Raw genomic sequence first — 21,749 nt, 5'->3', positions numbered from 1 at the left:
GTATGTATATGGTGATGTGTATGGTGTACGTACATGTACATGGTGATGTACATATGTGATGTTCAGCAATTCTGTGTTTTCTGCCAATGCGCTATTCTATGTACGCTACATAGAAGACCTGTTCGTTATTTGGACAGGGGGTCATGATTTGCTTGAAGAATTCATTTGCGCTCATAATGCATCGGGTCATCCAGTTCAGTTCACACATACCATCAGCTCCTCTACAGTTAATTACTTAGATGTACAAGTCAGCCTTATCAATGGTCATATCAGCACAGAGCTATATAAAAAAACATCGGACCGCAACACTACTTTACATGCGGCCAGCTTTCACCCTGATAAGCTAAAATTTTCATTACCCTACTCACAGTTTTTGCGTGCTATTAGAATTTGCTCTGACCGCAAAGATGCCCTGAAACATATTGACAGAATGACGGATGATTACATCATCCGCGGTTATGATCCTATACAATTAAAAAAAAGCTAAGATCAGGGCACTGTCTTGTAAACGCGAAAGCACACTCACGAAAACAGACAAAAAATCTTGCAAAATCCGATTACCATGGGTTAATCACTATAACAACATGAGCGGTAAAATACAGCACATTACCAAGGATTTATGGCCCATAGTAGGCTCTGACCCTGACCTCAAACTTAATGACACCAGCATTATGTCATGCTATAGCAGAGGGAAGAATATACGTGATTGGGTCATGAGAACTGACGTAACTGGGCTACGGGACTCACGACCTGAATAAAATTATTTTTTGAAAAGGCTGTTTCTGCTGCCTTAACTGCGTCGTCTGCCATGCTCTCATCACTGGCAGCAATTTCCCGCACCCATTAACAGGCAAACGCATACCCATTGTACATCGGGTTACCTGTACCACTAAATACATCATTTATCTTATTACCTGCCCTTGTGGCATGGGATATGTGGGAAAGACAGATCGCACATTACGTGAGCGCATTGCTGGCCATAAACACACGATACGTACAGCGCTTAGTAGCGGCACAGTGACCAACCTGTGGCCCGGCACTTTGTCAGCAAAAACCACTCATTGGCAATGCTCAAATACACAAAGAGGTGACAGATCACTGAGATTGCTCCAAAAAGAGGCACGTTGGATCAACCGATTAGGGACTATCGCACCCCGCGGCCTCAATGAATCTGCGGGATTACATTGTTTCCTTTGATTCACCCTCATTCAGATACTTGTATCAGTGCAACCATAACAGTGCTCGCGTAACCCCTTGCTTCATTGTATCACTGTTTATTGCTTATTCACCCATTGAACATACAGCAGACGCACTATAATAGTGCAAAGGTCAACTGACCCGGTTCCCAGTCTTTATATTAACGCGCTACGCTTACAGTTATGGTATTGATATATATCTTGCTTGGGATGCAGTTTAAATCCCAGCGGTCGGGATCCCGGCGTTCAAAATCCCGACGCCGGAATCCTGAAATCCCGACACTTTCTCCCCCCGTGGGTGTCCACGACACCCTCGGTGGGAGAATAAATTAGTGTGCCGGGCATAGCGAGGCATCGGGCCTGCTGCGTGGCGAGCGCAGCTAGCCCGCAAGGGGGGGCGATCCACGGGATTTCGGCGTTCGGGATTCCGGCGTCGGGATTTTGAACGCCGGGATCCTGACCGCCGGCTTTTCATGCTGAATCCATCTTGCTTATCCATACAGATCCAGTATGTACATCTTCTGTTTTATTTCTTTATGTGTTTTTGGTGACTTTGGTTTTGTTTGCTTTTTGGAACTTATCACTTAAGCTCCAATCGTCTTGTTTTACTTGTTTAAGTTGGTTTCCGTGACTACCAACACGGAGTGATGACTTGACTGTGTGGCGTGGCATTCTGATGCTGGGAACGGAGGGTGCACGAAGTGTGGGGGACATTATATAGGCATGTTGACTGTTTCATGCTTGTTATCCTGATGACGATGTGATATTCAATACATCGAAAACGTTTGATCTAACTGCTTGAGTTGACTTTTATTGCCTCCGGGTGCCGCCGTCTCGAACATTGCTTATTGTTGGGGGACCTGGTGCAGGTGCTGTCTGGAAGGGCACCGGAGCAAGCTAATTATTTGCTAGGTGGTGTGCAGCCTATATTGACTGTATATATATATATATATATACCTGCGCCTCCTCTAGCATCCTTAAAAATGATCTGCAGTACGGAGGCAGACATTTTCTATGTGTCAGTTTTTCATTAGCAAGAGCCGGGAGACCCGGCCGGGACCGCAGACTGATGCGGCACAGCGGCAGGTACCGGCGGAGGTATAAACGGGGGGCGGAGGGGTAAGATAGTGGGGTGGGCGCTGTATAATGTGTGGCGGGGGGAGCTTAAATAATAGTTATGCCACTGATAGTGAACTAGTGTTTTAAACACAAAGATCAGATGGGGAAATACTTCAATTAAATACTGTTGCAATTACAAGTCGTGTCTCCCGAAAACCAAAATATTCTTCAGAATAATTCAGGGTTGTTTTAGTTTTTTTTTGTTCCCCCAGACCCTTTTTTTCATACTTCCCTCATCCCCCGATGTCCACGGCGGCCTCTGGGATAGTAAGTAATAAAACAACATTTCTTGGGGTAAAATTAAACCAATGTTAAAAGAAGGTAGTGGAATAAAAAAATAAATAAAATTAGTACTGTACAATGTACCAATAAATACATTTATGAATAAAATAAGTTTAGCATAGGCCCAGTACTTTTCATAATCACTTTCTATTTGCCAAAAAGGATGTAGAAACATGCTAATATTTCTCCATGCAACCATAATGTAAAAACATAGATATGCCAAAGATTATGCACATGCATCTAAAATCTGAATAAAACCAAAGTGTGAAATACTCACCAACATAACAATTGTAGCAATTAATCTTGTTGGCTCAAACATTTTCTTAAACTGCTTTACTGGCCCCATAAGAAAACAAGTGCTGTTGAGAACCACAGAGGGAGAGGAGGAGGAATCAGATTATGCAATTCTTATAGACTTAAATTTAGACACCTTGGAGAAAATTTACTAAGATCGAATGGGTACAAATGCAAAGGGTACCGGCAATTCAGGCTGACCGCAAACTCAATTGGGGTCAACCACAAACTTGACCCCAATTGACTTTGCTATCAGCCTGAATTGCCAGATCCCACCAGACACCTATGTTAAAAATTTAACAAAGGCCTCCATGGTTAAATTCATAACATGCATGTCTAGGGAGCCGCACACCGCTCCCCCGGAGCCCACTCTAGATAGGCTGATGGGAGTCCCAGTGACTGACATAAATGGGATTACCCTCATTTTCAGGGAGGAGCCACAAGTGTAAACACACTTGCGGCTCCTCAGTCTGTTTGGTGTCGGATTTTTGCAGTTTGTTTTTTAACCACTGGATGCCTACAACAGACTGAAGAGGATGCAATCTATGCCAGAGGGGTGGTGAGGATAATTTTTTTCACAGGTACCCTGTGGATTTTCTACATGGACAAGTGGACCAAACTTACTTGTCAAGATAGGGAAGTATGTATGGTGTGTGTTTTTTTACAGGTTTTTAAAATTATTAAACTATTTAATTCTTACAGAGAAGTAACACATGGATCTGACTGAGCCATGCAATGCTTCATGCTCATTCATATTTGGCTGCCCAGAAATTCTGATTCAGAAAATACGAATTCGGCAGCTAAGTAAATTTGCTGAATTCTCAGGCCATATTTTCAGGCAAATCACGGCCAATCCCAGTCTTACCCATTTTGTAAAGCAGATCGGCAGTAATTGGCAATCTTAGTAAATTTCCCTTATCGTCTATAAATATAAATAAACAATACAATTTTGTATGAAGATTTTGTTCCCAGGAAATATTTCACAAATACTGAATAGTTAATAACTTTTGCATCCAAAGTACAGATGTGCCCTCATACATGAAGCCTCAATATTCAGCACAGTGGGAGATGCCTGGGGTGAGTAAGGGGACGGCATCTTTTTGCCAAAACTTAATTTTAGACACAACACAACAAGGCTAGGACACACCAGATGACTGTGCCGATTAATCTAATATACAACGCTTATTAGTGTGCAACTTGGTCTGTACACTATATGAAGCACAACAGAACTTGGTATGGAAAAAAGCCATAGTCATGCACTGTAGCACTTCATATGTAAATTCAGAGACCAGGGGTCAGATTTATTAAGCTTGGTGAAATTATAAAATGTCTGGTTTTTATCACTGGCCAATCAGCTCCTAACTGTGAAGTTACAGACTTGGTTTGAAAAATGACAGGTAGGAGCTGATTGGCTGGTGATAAAAACCAGACACTATCACTTCACCGAGCTTAATAAATCTACCCCAAAGTCACAAAAGTATCAGATTGAAATGTAATTAAAAATCTCCACTTATAATGCTAGTAAAACCAAATGTCTTACACATAGAAGGTTACTTGGCACATACACTAAAGTTTATAAATTAAATACAGTAGAAGTGTAAAGTACATCTGCTTACCTTGCTAAAGCAGCTATATTTCCTAGTGTGTAGAACACAGCAAAAAGTTTCAATCCAGAATGAGGAATAAAAAGAAGTGCAGTCCCCTAAAACACAAGTGGTTTTTAGAACATATAATTAAATAATTTAATAATACTTCTTCTGACTTAGTTTTCATTATATTTTAATCAAAAAAATATTAGATGTACTTTGAGTTAAATATAACAAGTAACTCATGATCCTATAGTATCCCTGGAGTACCAAACACTACACTACCACAGCTTCCTAAAGAACATTTTAAAATGTATGGTATACTGACTGTATGTCATGCAAGAATGGAAAACATTAATATTTCACAGGACTGGGCAGGTCGGAATTTTTATATTCAAAAAAATCATTTGTCAAATAAATATCAACAACACTAGCACCCACTCCTGCGATGTACGTCTTGTGTATTGCAATGGGCATAATTTAAACCAGATTATATTGCCTGCCCTGTAAAGTTTATTCGTGTTCACTTTAGGATTATTAGGGCAGGGTGCTGCCCACCGAGTGGGCACGTGCCCCCACAAAGAGGGCACCCCCCTGTTTGTCCGTATGGCTCCGCCCTGTACCTCCCAAACTGATGATACCAGAATAATGACTTTTGCTTGTAATGAAGGCTGAATACGGGTAGAGTGCCAACCATACACAGACCTACTTGTAACTGAACTCTAGTATTGGTAGGTTTCACCTGGTGGTCCAGGATATGCCCCAGGGCAGCAGTTAGGTGATATACATACCCCCTGGTTAGGACACACCTCCCTGACGGTGCACCATGCAGGGAAGATTACACTGACATGCTCAATAAAGGGTGGGAGGGTGAATAGATCAGAGATGCAGGGTAACTTTCTGCTGCTGGGTTAAGAGATAAAGGAAGCTGCTCTCCTCTCTGCCATACTAAACCCAATCCTCCTATATACCAACAGGGCACATACCGTATTATGCCTAAAATCTGCTCCGCATGCAGCATCATGGCCTGCAGACCATGGTTGTCTCCCAGCATGTACTGTATCGCGGCCTGATGGACACAAAGGCAGATACAGGAACCTCTGACCACCCATGCTGCCCGGGAAGGCAGCAGAAAGCACATCTGGGCAGGGGGTGGCTGAAAGAGCTGAAACGCCACCCTCACTAGAGGAAATGAGCGGCTTGGCAGTACAGCGGGGGTGGGATGCAGCTGCAAGAGCTGACACTAACAGCCGCGGCAGGTCAGCGTGGCAGGGGCAGCAAAAGGGAGCACAGTGCCCTACACAAAAGAAGTCCAAAAACTGGGCAGGGTGCAGCTCCCTGCAAAAGAAGCCTGACTCTGAAAATTACACACCTGAAAAATGGAGGATAAAGGACAAACCACATGGTTAAAAATATAAACTTTTGGTACTTTTTCCATTCAGATATCTGTTTAATATGTAAGTGACTGGATATATTTAATGTGTACTCCATATTTAATAAAACAGTAAAGCCTGTGGAAAATCTAACTGCGGTATAAAGGAAACACATTGGCAAGATGGACTGTCAATGCCGGTAAAAGCTGGAAGTAACACTGACAGAGCCTGTCATTAGTGTAGGTACAGGACAATTCTTGGACATAGATTCTGAATAATAATGTAAAAGTGCACTTCTTTCACATTAATTATTAATTCAATCCACATAGAAATATACAATGGTGGGGCATTCCTGATGAACGCAACCATACATCACTAAGGACTGATAAAAAAAAGTGGTTTAATAATCACACCAACTGGCATTTGGAAGGGTTTGATTTGGACAGAGAGATGTGATTCGAGTATTTGCTTTATCTCACTAAGGGGGTATTCAGAGTTGGGTTTTTTAGCGAAATCTGTTCACTTGTTCTACTTTTTTCGGATTCGAATTGTTATCGCATGTTCACACATTGATTTTTCATCTGAATCTTAATTTTTGATTTCTGTAAATGTTTAGTTTTGTTCGACTGTTCACTGCGAAAACTAATGAATTCTTCATTTCGCGTATTCGTAATCTCAGTGTAAATTTCACTTTGGTATGATTTCTCTTATTCACTCTTATTTTTAATGCTTTTTTGCTGTTTCTTAGGATGACTTTCGCGATTTTGATTGCGATTTTTTTCTGCCGCGGAACCATGCCACATGTTAAAAATGCTTCCTATTTTTCCATATTTTTTATATTCATTTGTTCCTTTAAATGTGTTCCTTTTATTTCTCCAAGTTTCTTTACTTTGAATTATGTTCTTGAATTTATTTTTGATTTTAAAGTATTATTATATTTGGTACTTTTTTAGTTTCACGGCGGCAGCGCGGGACGCTCTAGCTTGAATATTGGCAGCTTGCCAGACTGCCTTAAGCTACGCTAGTAGCGTAGCGACTGTTTGAATTCTGGCAGCTTCCCAGCTGCCTAGCCGCCTTACAGTATCAGCCTACTTGTTTAGGTTTCAGGGTATCATGAGGGCGCCGGCGGAGAGGCGTTCCATCTTTGTGTTACGTAGGAGCTTCTTAGACGCTCCAGCAGCAGCTCCATGTGTGTGATACGTAGGAGCACCTCAGACGCTCATGCAATGAGACTCTCCTGCATCTGATGCACAATGATGGAGGCATTTGCCAGTGCTCCATGTTACATACTGGCAAATGCCTCCATATCATACCCCCACCATCCACGCCATCCCGAAGCATGGCGAGCCCCACAAGGGGTGGCAGTACGCGTCCTACCGACCTTTTTATACCCCCACCATCCACGTCGGCGTTGAGTTGATTTTATATAGTGTGGCGAGCCCGAAGCGTGGTGAGCACAGCGGATAACTTCACATGTAAATATGTGTGTGTGTGGGGGGGGGGGGGGGTGTAGAGCACCTTTTGAAGTTAGAATATGCAAAAACTTCACCTAAGAAAAAGGATTTTGAATGCCGAATGAAACATTAAGTTATAAATATCGAAAATGAAAAACCAACGGCAATGTCTGAATACCCCCCATAGTTGAAGATTTAATAATCCTAGTACAGAATATAGAAGCTGATGATGCCATCTTATCTTTAGAAGGTTAGATACATCTCCCCCTCACAGTAATTATTTCTGGAACAGTTATTCTACTTCTTTTTACACGATTAACAAAATGAAATTCCACTAATTGAACTAACACAAAAATTTACACCTAAGGGAAAACAAGCAATTTCAAGTCATAAAAAGCGGGAATATCCAGAGAAAGCTGGGGCACATGGGAGCCATACTGTAGCTTCCAATTACAGGCTACATTGCTTTAAAACATATAGGGTTAATTCTGTTCTCTGTGCTTTGAATAGTGCCGGGAGAGCGCTCACTGAGGTATTCTAATCAGCACACTGCTAAATTGGAGAATGCGGGACTCGTGGGTGTTTAGTCACGAGTACCGGCATAAACATAATTTGCTAAAAAAAAAAAAAAAAAAACAGAACATATATGTAAGAAGAACAACAATGTTTCTTTAGTCTGATTGGTTAAATTATGTAGATATTGTTGTGTTATTTTAACAAAATGATCTTTTATAAAAGATAAGTGCGATACCGATGTGTTGCTAACCATGTACAATAATTATTGATGATATAGGTTACGATATAACCAGCCTGCATTACATATCCCAGATAGTAACACACAAGGTGCACCTGGTGCAAGAAAGCAGCACTATTATGTATTTAACCGATAATAGCAATTGGATTGTCTGTGTTGGCACTTAAAAAAAAAAAAAAAAAAAACATATATATAAGGTTGATTGGGACTTTCCTCCAACAGTATTTATCAAATTCTTCCATCCCTAATGCTACGGTGTTCTAGTGAGGACCCCTACATAAGACTCTTCCAGAGACACCTTTGACACTTCCTCCAGTGGTGACAACACATGATCAATAATATTGTTCCCGTTGGGCTTCTTTCACAGGGCGCTGCGCCCTGCCCCCTGCCCCTTTAATTCCTGCTAAATTCCGCCCTGCCCTTTTTGTCCCGCCCTGCACCCTGCATAGTAATACACGCTGCAGCTTATCGTCTCCCCGGCCGTGACACTCCGCTCAGCTCCTGTCCTGTGTCAAGCTCTTCTGGGCAGCATGCACCCTCCCCCCTGTCGCGCTGACACACCGCTCACCTAGCAAGAGGTGTGTCAGCGCGACAGGGGGGAGGGTGCATGCTGCCCTTAAGAGCTGGACACAGGACAGGACCTGAGAAGAGTGTCACGGCCGGGGAGACAGCCATTACAACCATCATGCCTCCTCCCCCTGCCTAGCTGACACACCGCTCACTGCCTTATGTGAGTGCCTGACAGCGCTATTACAAGCAGCCTGCCTCCTTCCCCTGCCTAGCTGACACGCCGCTCAGCACGTTATGTGAGCGGCTGTCAGCGCTATTACAAGCAGCCTGGCCTGCCTCCTTGCCCTGCCGAGCTGACACACCGCTCACCTCTTGCTACAGTATGTGAGCGATTGTCAGCTATTACAACCATCATGCCTCCCCCCTCCCCCAGTGCCGGGAAGGAGAAGCCCTGCACTGGCAAAGAGAAGGAGAGTCGGCGCGGAGACAGGGAGGCCCTGCACCAGGAAGAGGAACCCTGCACTGCTGGCGGTGGGAGAGGGAGATCCAGCACCGTGGAGTGGAAGCCTGCGCTGCTGCCAATGAGAAGAGGAAGGTACACTAGACATTCAAAGTGTCACTATGCTTTCAAACCCCTGCTCAACCTTCTGCCCCCCCTCCTCTCGCCATGTGTGCCCCTACCCACGTGTTCCTCTGTCCCTACCATGTGTGCCTCTGCCCATGTGTGCCCCTACCAGTGTGTGCATCTGTCCCTGCCAATGTGTACCTCTCTGTCCCTGCCCGTGTGTTTCTCTGTCCCTGCCCATCTTAGCCCATATCCATCTGTGCCTGCCGTGTGTGCCCCTGCCCATATGTGCCTCTGTCTCTCCCCATGTGTGCCTCTCTCCCTGCCCATCTGTGCCCCTGTCCCTGTGTGCCCATGCATGCCTCTCTCCATGTCCCCAAATTTTGGCTCAATCTGTGTGAGTGTATGTAACGTTTGGCTCAACCGTGTGGCAAAACGTGATTTTTTTCCTTAATCTGGGTGGCATGATGTGAATTTTGGCTCAATCCTGGTGGCTTGACGTGAACTTTGGTTCATTACGGGTGGCATGATGTGAATTGTGACTCAATATATGTTGCATAATGTGAATTTTTGCTCTTTCAGTGCGGCATGATGTGAATTTTAGCTCTGTCCGGGTACCAGGATGTGATTTTTGGCTCAGTTTAGGCACCAGGATGTCAACTTTGGCTCAGTTTGGGTACCAAGGTGTGAATTTTGTCTCAGTCCGGGTACCAAGAAGGGGATTTTAGCCTCAGTTTGGGTACCAGGATGTGAATTTTGACTCAATCCAGGTGGCAGGACGTGAATTTTGGCATAAAGGTGCCCATACAAAGAGCGATCCTTTTTTGCAAGGCGATGGACAGTCCCTCGCATCGCACAGCACAAAAAGTATGTGCTGCATGCACTTTTTGAACTAGATTGCATCTAGTTCAAAATGCACGCTGCTTTAGCACATCGCATACATTTTTAACTAGATGCGACGTGATCTAGTTTGAAATGCATGGAGCACATCGCTCCATTTATGGGCACCTTAAACTGAATTTTGGCTGATTCCGTGTGGCAATGTTTATGGGGCAAGTATAAGGGGGTCTACTATTGTGTTGCATAATGTACATAAGAGTACATGGCATGGCACACTACACTCAAGGACACGTCCCATTTTAGGTGGCCACGCCCCATTTTTCTGGAGCGCACATTACCCCAACCTTCACTTTTAGATACCCCTACTTTAAAATTTCCACTTCGACCACTGTCTATATAGATATATATCTATATATCTATCGCATCGTTTTGCCCTTTAAAATAAAAATGTGCCCTCACGACTGAAAAATGTGCCCTCACGACTGAAAAATGTGCCCTCACGACTGAAAAATGTGCCCTCACGACTGAAAAATGTGCCCTCACGACTGAAAAATGTGCCCTCCCTGTGGTCAGCACTCTGCCCTAAAAAATTTCAAGAGCGAACACTAAATAATAGTCTATTGACAGGAGCCATTGACTATACACCGAGGAACCTATATTTTCAATCGGTTGCTTAGCCTACCTAGAGTATTCCATTGGGAACAAATCATCAAGTGTATATTAATGCATATGCTTTCTGTGGTTTTTACTTTTTATGCGATTTGGAATTTTTTAAATTAATATATTGTTGTTTTTTTAAAATTGATACATTATTATTTAATACATCTTTTTTAAAGTGTCAACACAGACAACACCACTGCTATTATTATTATTATCAGTTAAATACATAATGCTGCTTTCCCAATGCAGACCAGTTTAAAGTACTGGTAATCTTAAATGGTATTTAAAACGGTATAAGCATTCCCACTGCAGCAGATTACCCATTTAAGTACCATTCCCATTGCAGTGAACCGTGTAAAATGTAGAGTGCCTAAACCCCCCCCCCCCCAGTGTAAAGAGTGCCTAACCCCCGTACCTGCCCTGTGCCCCCACCTCCCCTCCCCTTGTACTTACCTGCACGGGGATGCAGGGCAGTGGGGAGGCAGCAGGGGTCCATGCAGGCTACTGGCAGTCCCAGTTAACTAATGCCTAGTAGTTCTCACTTTGCGCATATGTAATGAGTGCACGTGCATACTAATGAGCCGCTCATTACATATGTGCATATGTAATGAGCGGCTCTTTATTATGCACGTGCACTCATTACACATGCACAAAGTGAGAACTACTAGGTCTCATCAGGCACTGGGACTGCCTGGAGGCTAAATAACACTCTGTGTCTCAAACTTATTGCTTCAGCTCACTCCAAGAGACTTTCCAGGCTAGCTTTGTTGACATTCAGTGGTGCTGCAATCATAATCATATAAGCGGTCTCGGAGCAGAACACATCTCAATTTATCTCTCCACTGCAAACCCTGCTGTTTTAATTGTACCTTAAAAGTTAAAACTGATACCCCTACTAACAGTTCTCAAACTCAGTCCTCAGGACCTCCGAGATCCGGTTGATAGATCTACAGCGTCTAGATAGACTGTCAGTAGGTTCACTGGGTCAAAAGGCCGACATGATTTTTCCACAATTTTTGGGGACCTTTTCACACTACACCATCCATGTCAGCATAGAGGGAGAATATAAAAGTGTTCTGAGCGTATCGAGACACCGTGCAACAAAGTATAGTGAGCACACCTAGCCAAGCAAGGGTAAGCGTTACACCAATTAAGAGTCCATATCAACAGGTGTCAACATTGACACCAAAAAAACAATGTGAAAACCTCAAGCTTACCATTACAATGTCGATATACTGCCTCCAACCTACTGACTGTCAACCTACTGATCTATCAAACCACAACCGGACCTGACACAGTTCATGTTCTCCAGGTCCCCTAACAAGTGTATTCATTGCTCAATGACCCATTTTAAAAGATCCATAGGTGGAGCTAATTACGTCACATGCGATTCTGTTAGGAGACCTGCAAAGTATGTACTGTTTGGGGTTCTGATATAACCATTACTAATCTACACTATAACAATGCAGCATACTGTATAAACCGATTTGTCCCCTGTACTGTCCCTATGGTACACTATGTTCCTAAAGTTTACATTACTTAAATCTGCTATTTTAATAACAGATCAATAAAACTTTTCAACCCAAATTGTGGTAAGAAAACCACAGTTTCTATTATACAAAACCACACATGGCCTATAATCACTCCCATGAATCTCCTCCTCCACACCTTCTTCCTCCCTTGTTTCCTTTACTTTTATTTTTTATAACTACTAAAAAAGTAATGATACAAGAGTGTATGTATGTGAATTTATTGTTTTGAAATGAAAAATATTAACAGAACAAAAGGACATTCCATCAATTGTACTTTTTCTGTGTGGATAAAATATATTTTTTGTTGGCAATAATGTCTGCAAATCTGAAGATTACGACTAAAATTTAGAAAACAGACGCGTTTACTTACAAGGATCGAAAATCCAATGCCACAAAGGAAGCATATTGCAAACCACTTCACTCGAGTGCCAAAGCTTAGCGATGTTGTATCCAAGACCTTGAACAGAAAGCAGAAAGGTGTTACTGACAAGTTCTAGTACTACACGTTTCTAATTATTGGTTAATTGCAAGTAGTTGAAAATGTCTATATAACATATGGGGGAAAAACGTCCAATAAAAAGCTTTTATTATAACTAAAGTAAACATGCTGGAAACTCTGAAATTTGATGCATGCTTACAGCACTTGTGCATACATAGGATTAACCGTTATGTGCAGAAATCAAGCAATGAGAAATATATATACCACATAACTCTGCAAATAACGCTCATGGGGACCACTACTTTACCTTTCCAGAAGTAGATGGTAGTCCTTTGGTAAGCAAGAAAAAAAATGCAAAACGAAAAATAAATCACTTTTTTGTTCAGGTTAAAATTTTAGGGGGGGGGGGGTTTAGCTGGTCAGCACATGGAAATTAAATATGTAATTCTTGGAATACTGAAAGCAGTAGGTGGTGAAGTAGCAGCAAACATTGTTATTTACAGTATATCCATGGAGAACAAATGTACTTATAGGGAACATCAGTTAGTGCATTTGTTTTTATAAATAAATCCAAGTGCATATTGTTATAACGTTTTACGGTTCAGCTTTAAATAATATATTGGAACTTCAGAAGAATAGGCATCGCCTGATTGACACATTGGAACTGATCCACTTATAGCAAAACCTGATGCAAGTAAAATGGATAGGTCAAAGGAGCAAGTAGACCTTTTTTGGGCTCAGATATCAATTGGTACGCCTCTTAAAGTAGTGGTGGGAGTTTCAAGACAACTCTTAATAATGCTGCTTTCACACCGCAAAACCTGCTCAGACCAGGTATTTAAAACGGTTTTTGAAACGGGTCAGAACAAGTTTAACCCCTTTCACACCGCATGTAAATACCTGGTCTAAAGCAGGTTTGCGGTGTGAAAGCAACAGTGTGAAAAGCGGTAAAGCCCCCCCCCCCCCCCCCCCTCCAATGCTCGTAGAGTCAGTCCGACGCAGCAGCAGCGCAGGGTGTGCTGATGTTGAGAGGGACTGCAGCGGTCCAGCTGATGGAGAGCGGGCAGGGGGGCGCGTGGTGAGGTGATTGGGGGCATCACCATGCGCCCCCCTGCCCACTCTCCATCAGCTGCACCGCTGGCTGCTCTCCGTCCCTCTCATCATCAGCACACCCTGCGCTGCTGCTGCTGCCTGCGTCACAGACTGTCTCTACGAGCATTGGAAGGGGGGGGGGGCTTTACCGCTTTTCACACTATTGCTGCGCTACTGCTGCCTGTGCCCAGCGCCATCTCTCCCACCCCCACAGAGGGCGAGGAGGCAGCGGGACATCCACGTCATGCTCCCGCTGCCCGCACTCTGCTGCTGCTCCGGAACCGGTGAGTCCAGGCAGACAGCCGCCTGCACCCCAGCCCGAGCTGCCCGTCCCCGCTCACCTCCTCGGCGGTAGCAGCAGCCCCCGCTCTCACCGGGGAAGGACACATTGCGCTCCGGCGGACACTTGCAGGGACCCCCTGCCCCCAGCGCGACCATTCCCTTCCCTGCGCTGGGGGTGGGGGGGGGGGTAGAATACCGCTTCAGATCCGTTTTGAGACCTAAAAAAACGGGTCTGAAGCGGGTAGGACCCTGCTTTTTTACCGTTTCAAAAAAATGTTTTTTTGGAAACGGTAAAATCACTTTGCACCTTTCAGACCGCATAGAATACCGTTTCAAAACGGTTAAAAATCGGCAATATACCGTTTTTTTTGTGCGGTCTGAAAGGGGCATGAATGTATACGAAAACTGGATTACAAATTGGCAATGAGCAGGATGCCCAGCTTTCTGCTCAGGGAGTATAAAGCATTTAGAAGGGACTGTAGTTTGGTTACTGGAATATGAAATAATCAATGGATGATTTCATTATTTTGCAAACTGTTATTACAGCACATTGTGGATGATAAGCAAACAGGAAGTGACCATAGCACAATCATGTGTCAATATGGAATTAATATACTTTCTACAGGGTCTCTGTGTTTCATTGATTTGTATGACAATTCGCACTTTGATAAATGTATTTACACTACATTATAAATTTTTTTAGCATTTAAATCTCTACCCCAACTCTCACTGGGTATTATTAAAACGATTGTCATAAAAAAACAATTACATCAATAAGATCTTAATTGTAGTTGAACATATCTTAATTTTTTAAAGCACAAATTTCAAATGCAAACTATTTATTATTTATTTTGCTTTGTAGGGCTTTTTTATGCTCTCTAGATTTTCTCATTTAGTTCTAAAGGGTCCTATGGGACACACACGCACACAATTTTCAGGCATTTTCTGAGAGATTTGACTAAATCCCTCAGAAACTGCACAGCGATTTACATGCGCGCCCCCGCCGTTCTGAAACTGCACAAGATTCAGAACAGCCTGGTCGGTAAATTCAGTGGCAGTCGCTGAGATGCTCCTGCTCATCTCCCGCATGTGTGTCGCAGGGATGAGCAGGGCCATCTGAGTGACTGTCATGTCGGAGCACGCCGTCCGAGCCCAGCTGAAGAAGACAGACGCTTCCTGGACCTGCCGAGTACCGCACCCGCCCTCTGCAGTCGGAAGGAAGCTGCAGTGAGCGGACGCAATGCCGGAAGACTCCGGAGTTGGTAAGAGTATGTATGTAATTATATATATATATATATATATATATATATATATATATATATATATATATATATATATATATATATATATATATATATATATATATATATATATATATATATATATATATATATATATATATATATATATATATATATATATATCTCACGCTGCTAGGTTAGCAGCCACTGCAGCACACGGAGGAAGGTGAAGAATACCAGGAGCAGGAAGATCAATGCAACGTTTCGGTTTTAATAATCGTCATCAGGCATAATGACTATATATATATATATATATATATATATATATCTGATTGATAGATAGATATAAATTTTACACTGTGACACAAACGGTTGAGGGCAGAGGGGGATCCCACAATATACTATAAGTACTCCATTGTTTTTGCTACCATGGATAATATGAATATTGATGCTGGTGTCTCCCCACTGATCTTGCTGCTTTTTTATATCATGTGATGTCGGTCTATATGAACATTTATGCCATTTTCCCTATAAAATTTATACTTTTTTGCATTTAAAAGGATGTTGCTGGCTTTTTTCTTTTGCATTTTTATATGTTTACCTATTATGAGCCCTGTACTCTGAACATTGGTTCTTTACATAAACCTGGTTATATTAGTCAGGGTGAATGTGAAAGAGATGTTGCACCTTTGACATGTAATGGAGCTCATACATCAGCGAGAGTTGATTCTCTGATCCACAAACCCGCTAGAAGCATAGGTCCACCAACCGGTTACACCGAATGATGATCGGCAATCCGTCAGCAGATTGGGGACATTAAGCATGTAAAAAAAGGTCACAATTATACAATCCCTAGTACACCTTACTTCCTGCTCCCATTCAGAGTAACAAGACCTTTCTCCGGTTGCACACTGTCTATAGAAGGCCCTCCCATGCACAATAATACCAAGTGTTACCTAAAATCTCACTTTTTCATGCAAGCTTATAAAATTCCAGAAACACCCACATAACCTTCAAAATATATATATAAGCTAATTTGTGTGTTTGAGCAATCCACTAATCCATCCTCGACTTTAAAAACGAATTCGGACAGCCTCCCCTCTCTGATCCCTGTTGGAAAGTATCTGCACGCATACAGCACTTTAAAAAGGAGACCTGCGGCGATCCTTACATTGGCACTAGGACGGCGATTGAAGTTACAAGCAGAGAGTAACATCCCATGGCGGCTCCCAGCGCTGGCTCCCTTCCATCGGAGTCACGCTGGTGGTAGCGGATCTCCTGCCACATCGCAGTGTCTGCTCCCGGCACTGGCTCCCCTTCCATTGGAGTAACGCCGGTAGAAGCGGACACTAACTGCAGAACAACCACATTATATCATCAAGCCAGTAATATAACAACCTATCCTGTGCAGTCTATATTCAAATGCTGTTAGCCGATATTCAATTGCTATTAGCCGATCAGGCTTTTTCCACCAAAGAACATTAATTGTTCATCATTTTTGATACAAACCTTTAGGAACATTCCTGGCAAAATTGTTTGGAGCATCTAATTTAATGAATGACTCTAACGTGTTAAATAAAAGAGTTTGAGGCACCCAGATTGCGCTTTATTGGATTAACTGAATATCCAAGTGGATATTGCTGACCAATATTAATCATTGAATTACTAATTGCAATTTTTTTAAACAGTATTATTGATTATTATTTTAGGTGTATGTAATTGGGTCACATTATTTATTTATTCGGTACTTGTTTCCTAGCACGGCGCCCATCGCAGGTGATCGCATACCTTAATTTAAGGTATGCAATGTTTGCGACCGACCCGATTTCAGGGCTATTTTTAGCCTTTTCCCCGACAATTAAAAAAATCGCGTCCATCGCATGCCTTAAGTTAAGGCATGCAATGCGACCCATGCGATGGACGTGATTTTACATAGGGAACAATGTTAAATGGGCCAATGGACCGGATTTTTCATTGTATACCCACTCTTATGGGTATTATACATGTGAAATGCCCCCCCCCCCCCATTGTTAACGCCACCCCACGATGAACGCCAACCCGAAGCGTGGTGAGAGCAGCGAGGCGGCGGTACGCGTCCTCTGACCTTTTCATACCCCCACTATCCACGTCGGCGCGGAGTTGATTTTATATAGTGTGGCGAGCGCAGCCCCGCAAGGGGACGCGTAATACCTGTGAAGTAATGCGCGTCCACTCACCTCGCTTCGCTCGCCACACTATATAAAGCAGACTCCACAATGACGTGGATAGTGGGGGTATGAAAAGGTCAGAGGACGCGTACCACCGCCGCTCGCCACACTTCGGGTTGGCGTTCATCGTGGGGTGGCGTTAACAATGGGGGGGGCATTTGACCCATCAGGGTGGGTATACAATGAAAATCGGGGTCTGGGGGGCATTTAACATTGGGCCCAATGTAAAATCGGGTCTCAGGGACCATTTTACATTGGTTGCGATGTAAAAATCGCATCGATCGCATCGCATGCGATTTGGTTGCATGCGATGGACACGATTTTTTGGGACCCGATGGATACAATCAAAATAGCAGGCGCCGTGCTAGGAAACATGTACCATTTATTAAATAATTTTTTTTATATATAACAGATCAGTACAGTGCGCTCTCTAGTTTTTAGTTTATAGTGACAGCAGTAGCAGTAGCGGCTCCTTCTCCATCCACAGAGCAGCTTCTGACAGCAGGCCCTTCCCTCCATCCACACAGAGGCTCCAGACAGGGGATCATCAGCCTTTCCTCTGCCCACATGGGAGCGGCGAGTGACAGTCCTTCCCTCTGCCCACACAGGAGCAAGTCCCCCTCCCCTCCCCATAACGGAGCGGGTCCCTCTTCTCTACCACCCAATGCAGCGGCTCAGACAGGGCAGTAGCAGATCCCAGCATCTACCCTCAACCCCGGACAGTGCATGGCTTCTCCTCCGTCTAGCAGTTTCCGGCCAGCAGCTATTCTCTGCCTTCCTTCCAGTCTCCACGCAGGAGTCGCTGAGCGTGGAGGCCCAGCGCGGGTGGGTGTACCAGCCAGAGGTGGGAGAGGCAGGGCGGCTTAGGCGGCTTTGACTGACACGCATCTGACCAACCGATGTGTGGAGAGGGAAAACCCGGAAGTGCGCAAGGAAAGCGGCTAAGCCAGCATGCATGCTGTGCTGCCAACTGGAAGGGGACAGAGGGGGACGTCACCTGTCCGCTGGAGGGAGCAGAGCTAGCCTTCCAACAGGAGACACCGACAGCCGGGTCACAGGAGACGGAGTGCCAGTGGCCTGGGACTGCCCTGGTGAGTGTACAGCGCCGGCAGTGGGGTCTGCGTAGAGCTCTGCTGGCTCAAATTTTTGTCCTCCAGTCCACGCTGCAGCTACTCACTGTGGCCCCGACCCTGCCCGTTCGGTAATGCTGCATTCCTCCACTGTGTAAGGGGGGGGGGGGGTCGGCAGCCATAACAAAAGACAGTGAGCAGTGCACCACTGCGCCCGCCCTGCTTAGTATATATTGTTTGTACTTGTATTAGATGTTCTGAAAGGGACAGAAAGGACAAGGTGCGATGGAAACAGTGTGGGGCTGGTTTGATGGGGGACAGTGTTGGGCTGGTGTGATGGGGGATATTGAAAATATAACTCTTTGTTATGGCTGATCTATATTATGGCTGCAAATATCACCAAATTATTGATATTTCTTGAAGTGACGCCAGACTCAAGGAAGGCTACACCTTTTTACGATTTTTGACACACCAAGCTGAAAAGGTTAGCCATCACTGGCCTAGTGGTTAAGCCAACAGCACAGCGCTTGGGATAAGCATCAACTAATTTTTTTTATTATTTCACTTTTTTTTTGTACATTAAAATGTGTCTATACTGTATTTAGTCTTTGCTTCAACTTTAGCAATTGTGGACACTGTACTCGCCATGCTGTAGCCAGTCCCATCAGTGCTGTCAGGTGGCTGGCGCCAAGGACCAGGAGCAGAAGAAGTGGCAGGTGTGGGAGCAGCAGCGCCAGTGCAGTCAGGCAGGCAGCGCCGGGCTCCAGGAGAGCAGATGGAATGATGGTAAGATTTGTGTCCCTCATGCCTCATCCCCTCTCACCCTGGCCCCCTCTGACCTCACCTCACCCCACCCCCCTCTGTAATTTCATCCTCACTTCTCTCGTTCTATTTCCCTGGCACCACTCTCGCCCTAACACTCTCACCCTCCCTGACATTCTCGTCCTGCTCACACTCCTCCTCTTTCTTTTTCTATCTGACATTTTCTCTCTCGCACATCTCTCATTTCCACTTTTTCGGTGAACGATATTGGGAAGTGTGTGTGTGCACGTTATGATTATTCTCCCGCAGCACAGCCGATATAGTAAACTAGATCAGAAATCACTGGGTGCGCACCCAGCTTTACAGGCATTTTCGAGTTATAAATCACAATCTTCTAGATAAAGCCTTTATTAACAACTTTTTCACATGTACCTTTCCTATGTGTTTCATGATTGCAAAACTGAAACTACAGTAACGTCACAGTATCTCACAGGATAGGTGCTTTATGAATATTTATACCGGCAATTATTTAAAACAAAATTCATTGAAACATTTGTCAAAAAAGTATTTTGCCCGGTAAACATATTGGGCCTAATTCAGACCAAATTTGCAGATGGCTGCGAGTAGTTGGATCAAGTCTGAATCGGAAACATTGCACAAAAGCAGTATATTACATTTAGTGTATGTACCTTTACAAAAGATATTCTTTGGCAGGTGAACATTTTTCACAGAACCAATAAATCTAATGGTAAGTATGCCTAAATGTAAAATAATGTCAGCAAATAATTGGACATTATTATTTCCTTTTAGGAAGGGAGGATGGGTGCTCAGGGTTTGTGCATGTCCGTCCTCCCTTCCTACATCTAAATGAATAACAAATAACACAAAAAGAGGCAAACAAGGTAAACAAACATTGAAAAAGAAAACCTACTACATTCCTCATAAGCATGCCAAAGGTGCACACACTTACCAGCCTGTTAAAAACAACAGCAAACGTAAAAAAAAAAACAAAAAAAAAAAAAATTAAAACTTTAAACTAAGAAAAAATTAAAATCGCCAAACTGTTCTCCAAAGTCACCTTTCCTAACAAATACCTAGTCTCAATGCGCTTGTGAGGTTTAGAGGTTTTATATATGGGGTTAGTGATGTAGAATTTGCATGTGGCTTGATTTTGCTTATATAAAACTAGGAAAGGTTTAATTATTTGCAATCTATTTTCATTTTGTCAACTACCACCATTGAGCCATAACCATTTTATTAGTTCTCTTAAAGTTTGCTGACAGTGTTAAGTTGAGACTATGGAGCCTATTTATCAAGAACGTTTTAGGTCATGAGTTTGAACAGGAGGTAGCTATCAGGGCTATTTAACAACAGGAAATGTTTATCTCTAGCATCAGGTTAAATAATACTGGCAGAAACAATGTGGACTGTGGTTTGACAATATTTCCAGCCTTTGGCCCTGCTACTCACAAGGGGGGGACGTTTAATCATTGAGAAATTGCGTACATATGCAATTAGTATTGTAAATGACAGCTCTTGTGAAAAGAGATTCCCAGCGTGTCCCGCTCACCTCCTATGCCTGGGAGATAACTGCTGCAGGGACTCCCAGGCTCCTCCTCCCCACTGCACCAGGAAGAGGAAGTCACCATTGCTAGAGAGAAGGAGGTCATAGGGTCCATGCAGCACAGCAGGAGGCTGCCCAGACAGCAAGTGAGGGGAGCTGGCATGGGCAGTGGGGGGCGGCAGTATGCGACAATTTATGAAAAATAGATTCGGCAAAAAGCTTGAAAGCTCCACTATATCCTACTGGGAAAGGGGTGTTCACCAGGGCTCCTCCATTCCTATTACAATCCTGGTCAAAAAACATTTTGGTAAAGAGCGTGAGCAAGAGGATGCAGCATTAGATCCTCTGAGTGACCCTCAGTTTATGGGGGGGGGGGGGGGGAATCTTATAATGCACACCCTATAACCCTCAGTTTACAAAGATTGGCCGGTGTTTTCATGCAGCTGGGGACAGTGAAGACATGTCGGAAGCTGCAGACACCAGCCGAGGCATGCCTTAAATATTGGACCGGCACATCCCGTTTTCAAGAACGCTTCAAGAACGTCGCTACTGCTGCCGTGCCCCTAAATGGAAGGCTGTAGCTTGAGGGGTACTGCACCTATTGATCTAATCTGATCAATGCACAATACGGTTCCTGTGCAATTCAGTAAACATCGGAGATGTACATAAAAAATGTTTGTATAAATCGCTGAATTAGCCTCAATGCCTTGAGCACTGATTGAAGAATTTATATTGCCTGCTACATGAAAACCAAGAAAATACACTAACATTGTGTACACATTAGACGACACCTCCAACAACGCAACCGTCATCAACGATTTCCATTGAACTGGTTGTTCTCTGTGACAAACAATAGAGTGCATACACATCAAACAATATCGCAAATGATATTGTTCAGTGACCACATCCCAGGAGCATGCTGCGGTT

At 43.7% G+C, this 21,749-nt stretch overlaps 1 protein-coding gene across 2 annotated transcripts in view; it reads right to left on the bottom strand.

Moving 5' to 3' along the window:
• SFT2D1 (SFT2 domain containing 1) overlaps nucleotides 1–21,749 on the bottom strand; it is a 51,256-nt gene that overhangs the window by 9,749 nt on the left and 19,758 nt on the right. For both annotated transcript variants that reach the window (XM_083176470.1, XM_083176469.1), the window contains exons 2-4: nucleotides 12,536–12,622; nucleotides 4,508–4,593; nucleotides 2,875–2,956 (exon numbers count right to left, since the gene is read on the bottom strand). In XM_083176470.1, the coding sequence (XP_083032596.1) occupies nucleotides 2,875–2,956; nucleotides 4,508–4,593; nucleotides 12,536–12,622 (255 nt within the window). The remainder of the gene's footprint in view (nucleotides 1–2,874; nucleotides 2,957–4,507; nucleotides 4,594–12,535; nucleotides 12,623–21,749) is intronic.

This window comes from Crinia signifera, chromosome 3 (genome assembly GCF_055691185.1).
Source record: "Crinia signifera chromosome 3, ASM5569118v1, whole genome shotgun sequence".
Taxonomy (NCBI): domain Eukaryota; kingdom Metazoa; phylum Chordata; class Amphibia; order Anura; family Myobatrachidae; genus Crinia; species Crinia signifera.
This window is presented reverse-complemented; position numbering and strand designations above follow the sequence as displayed.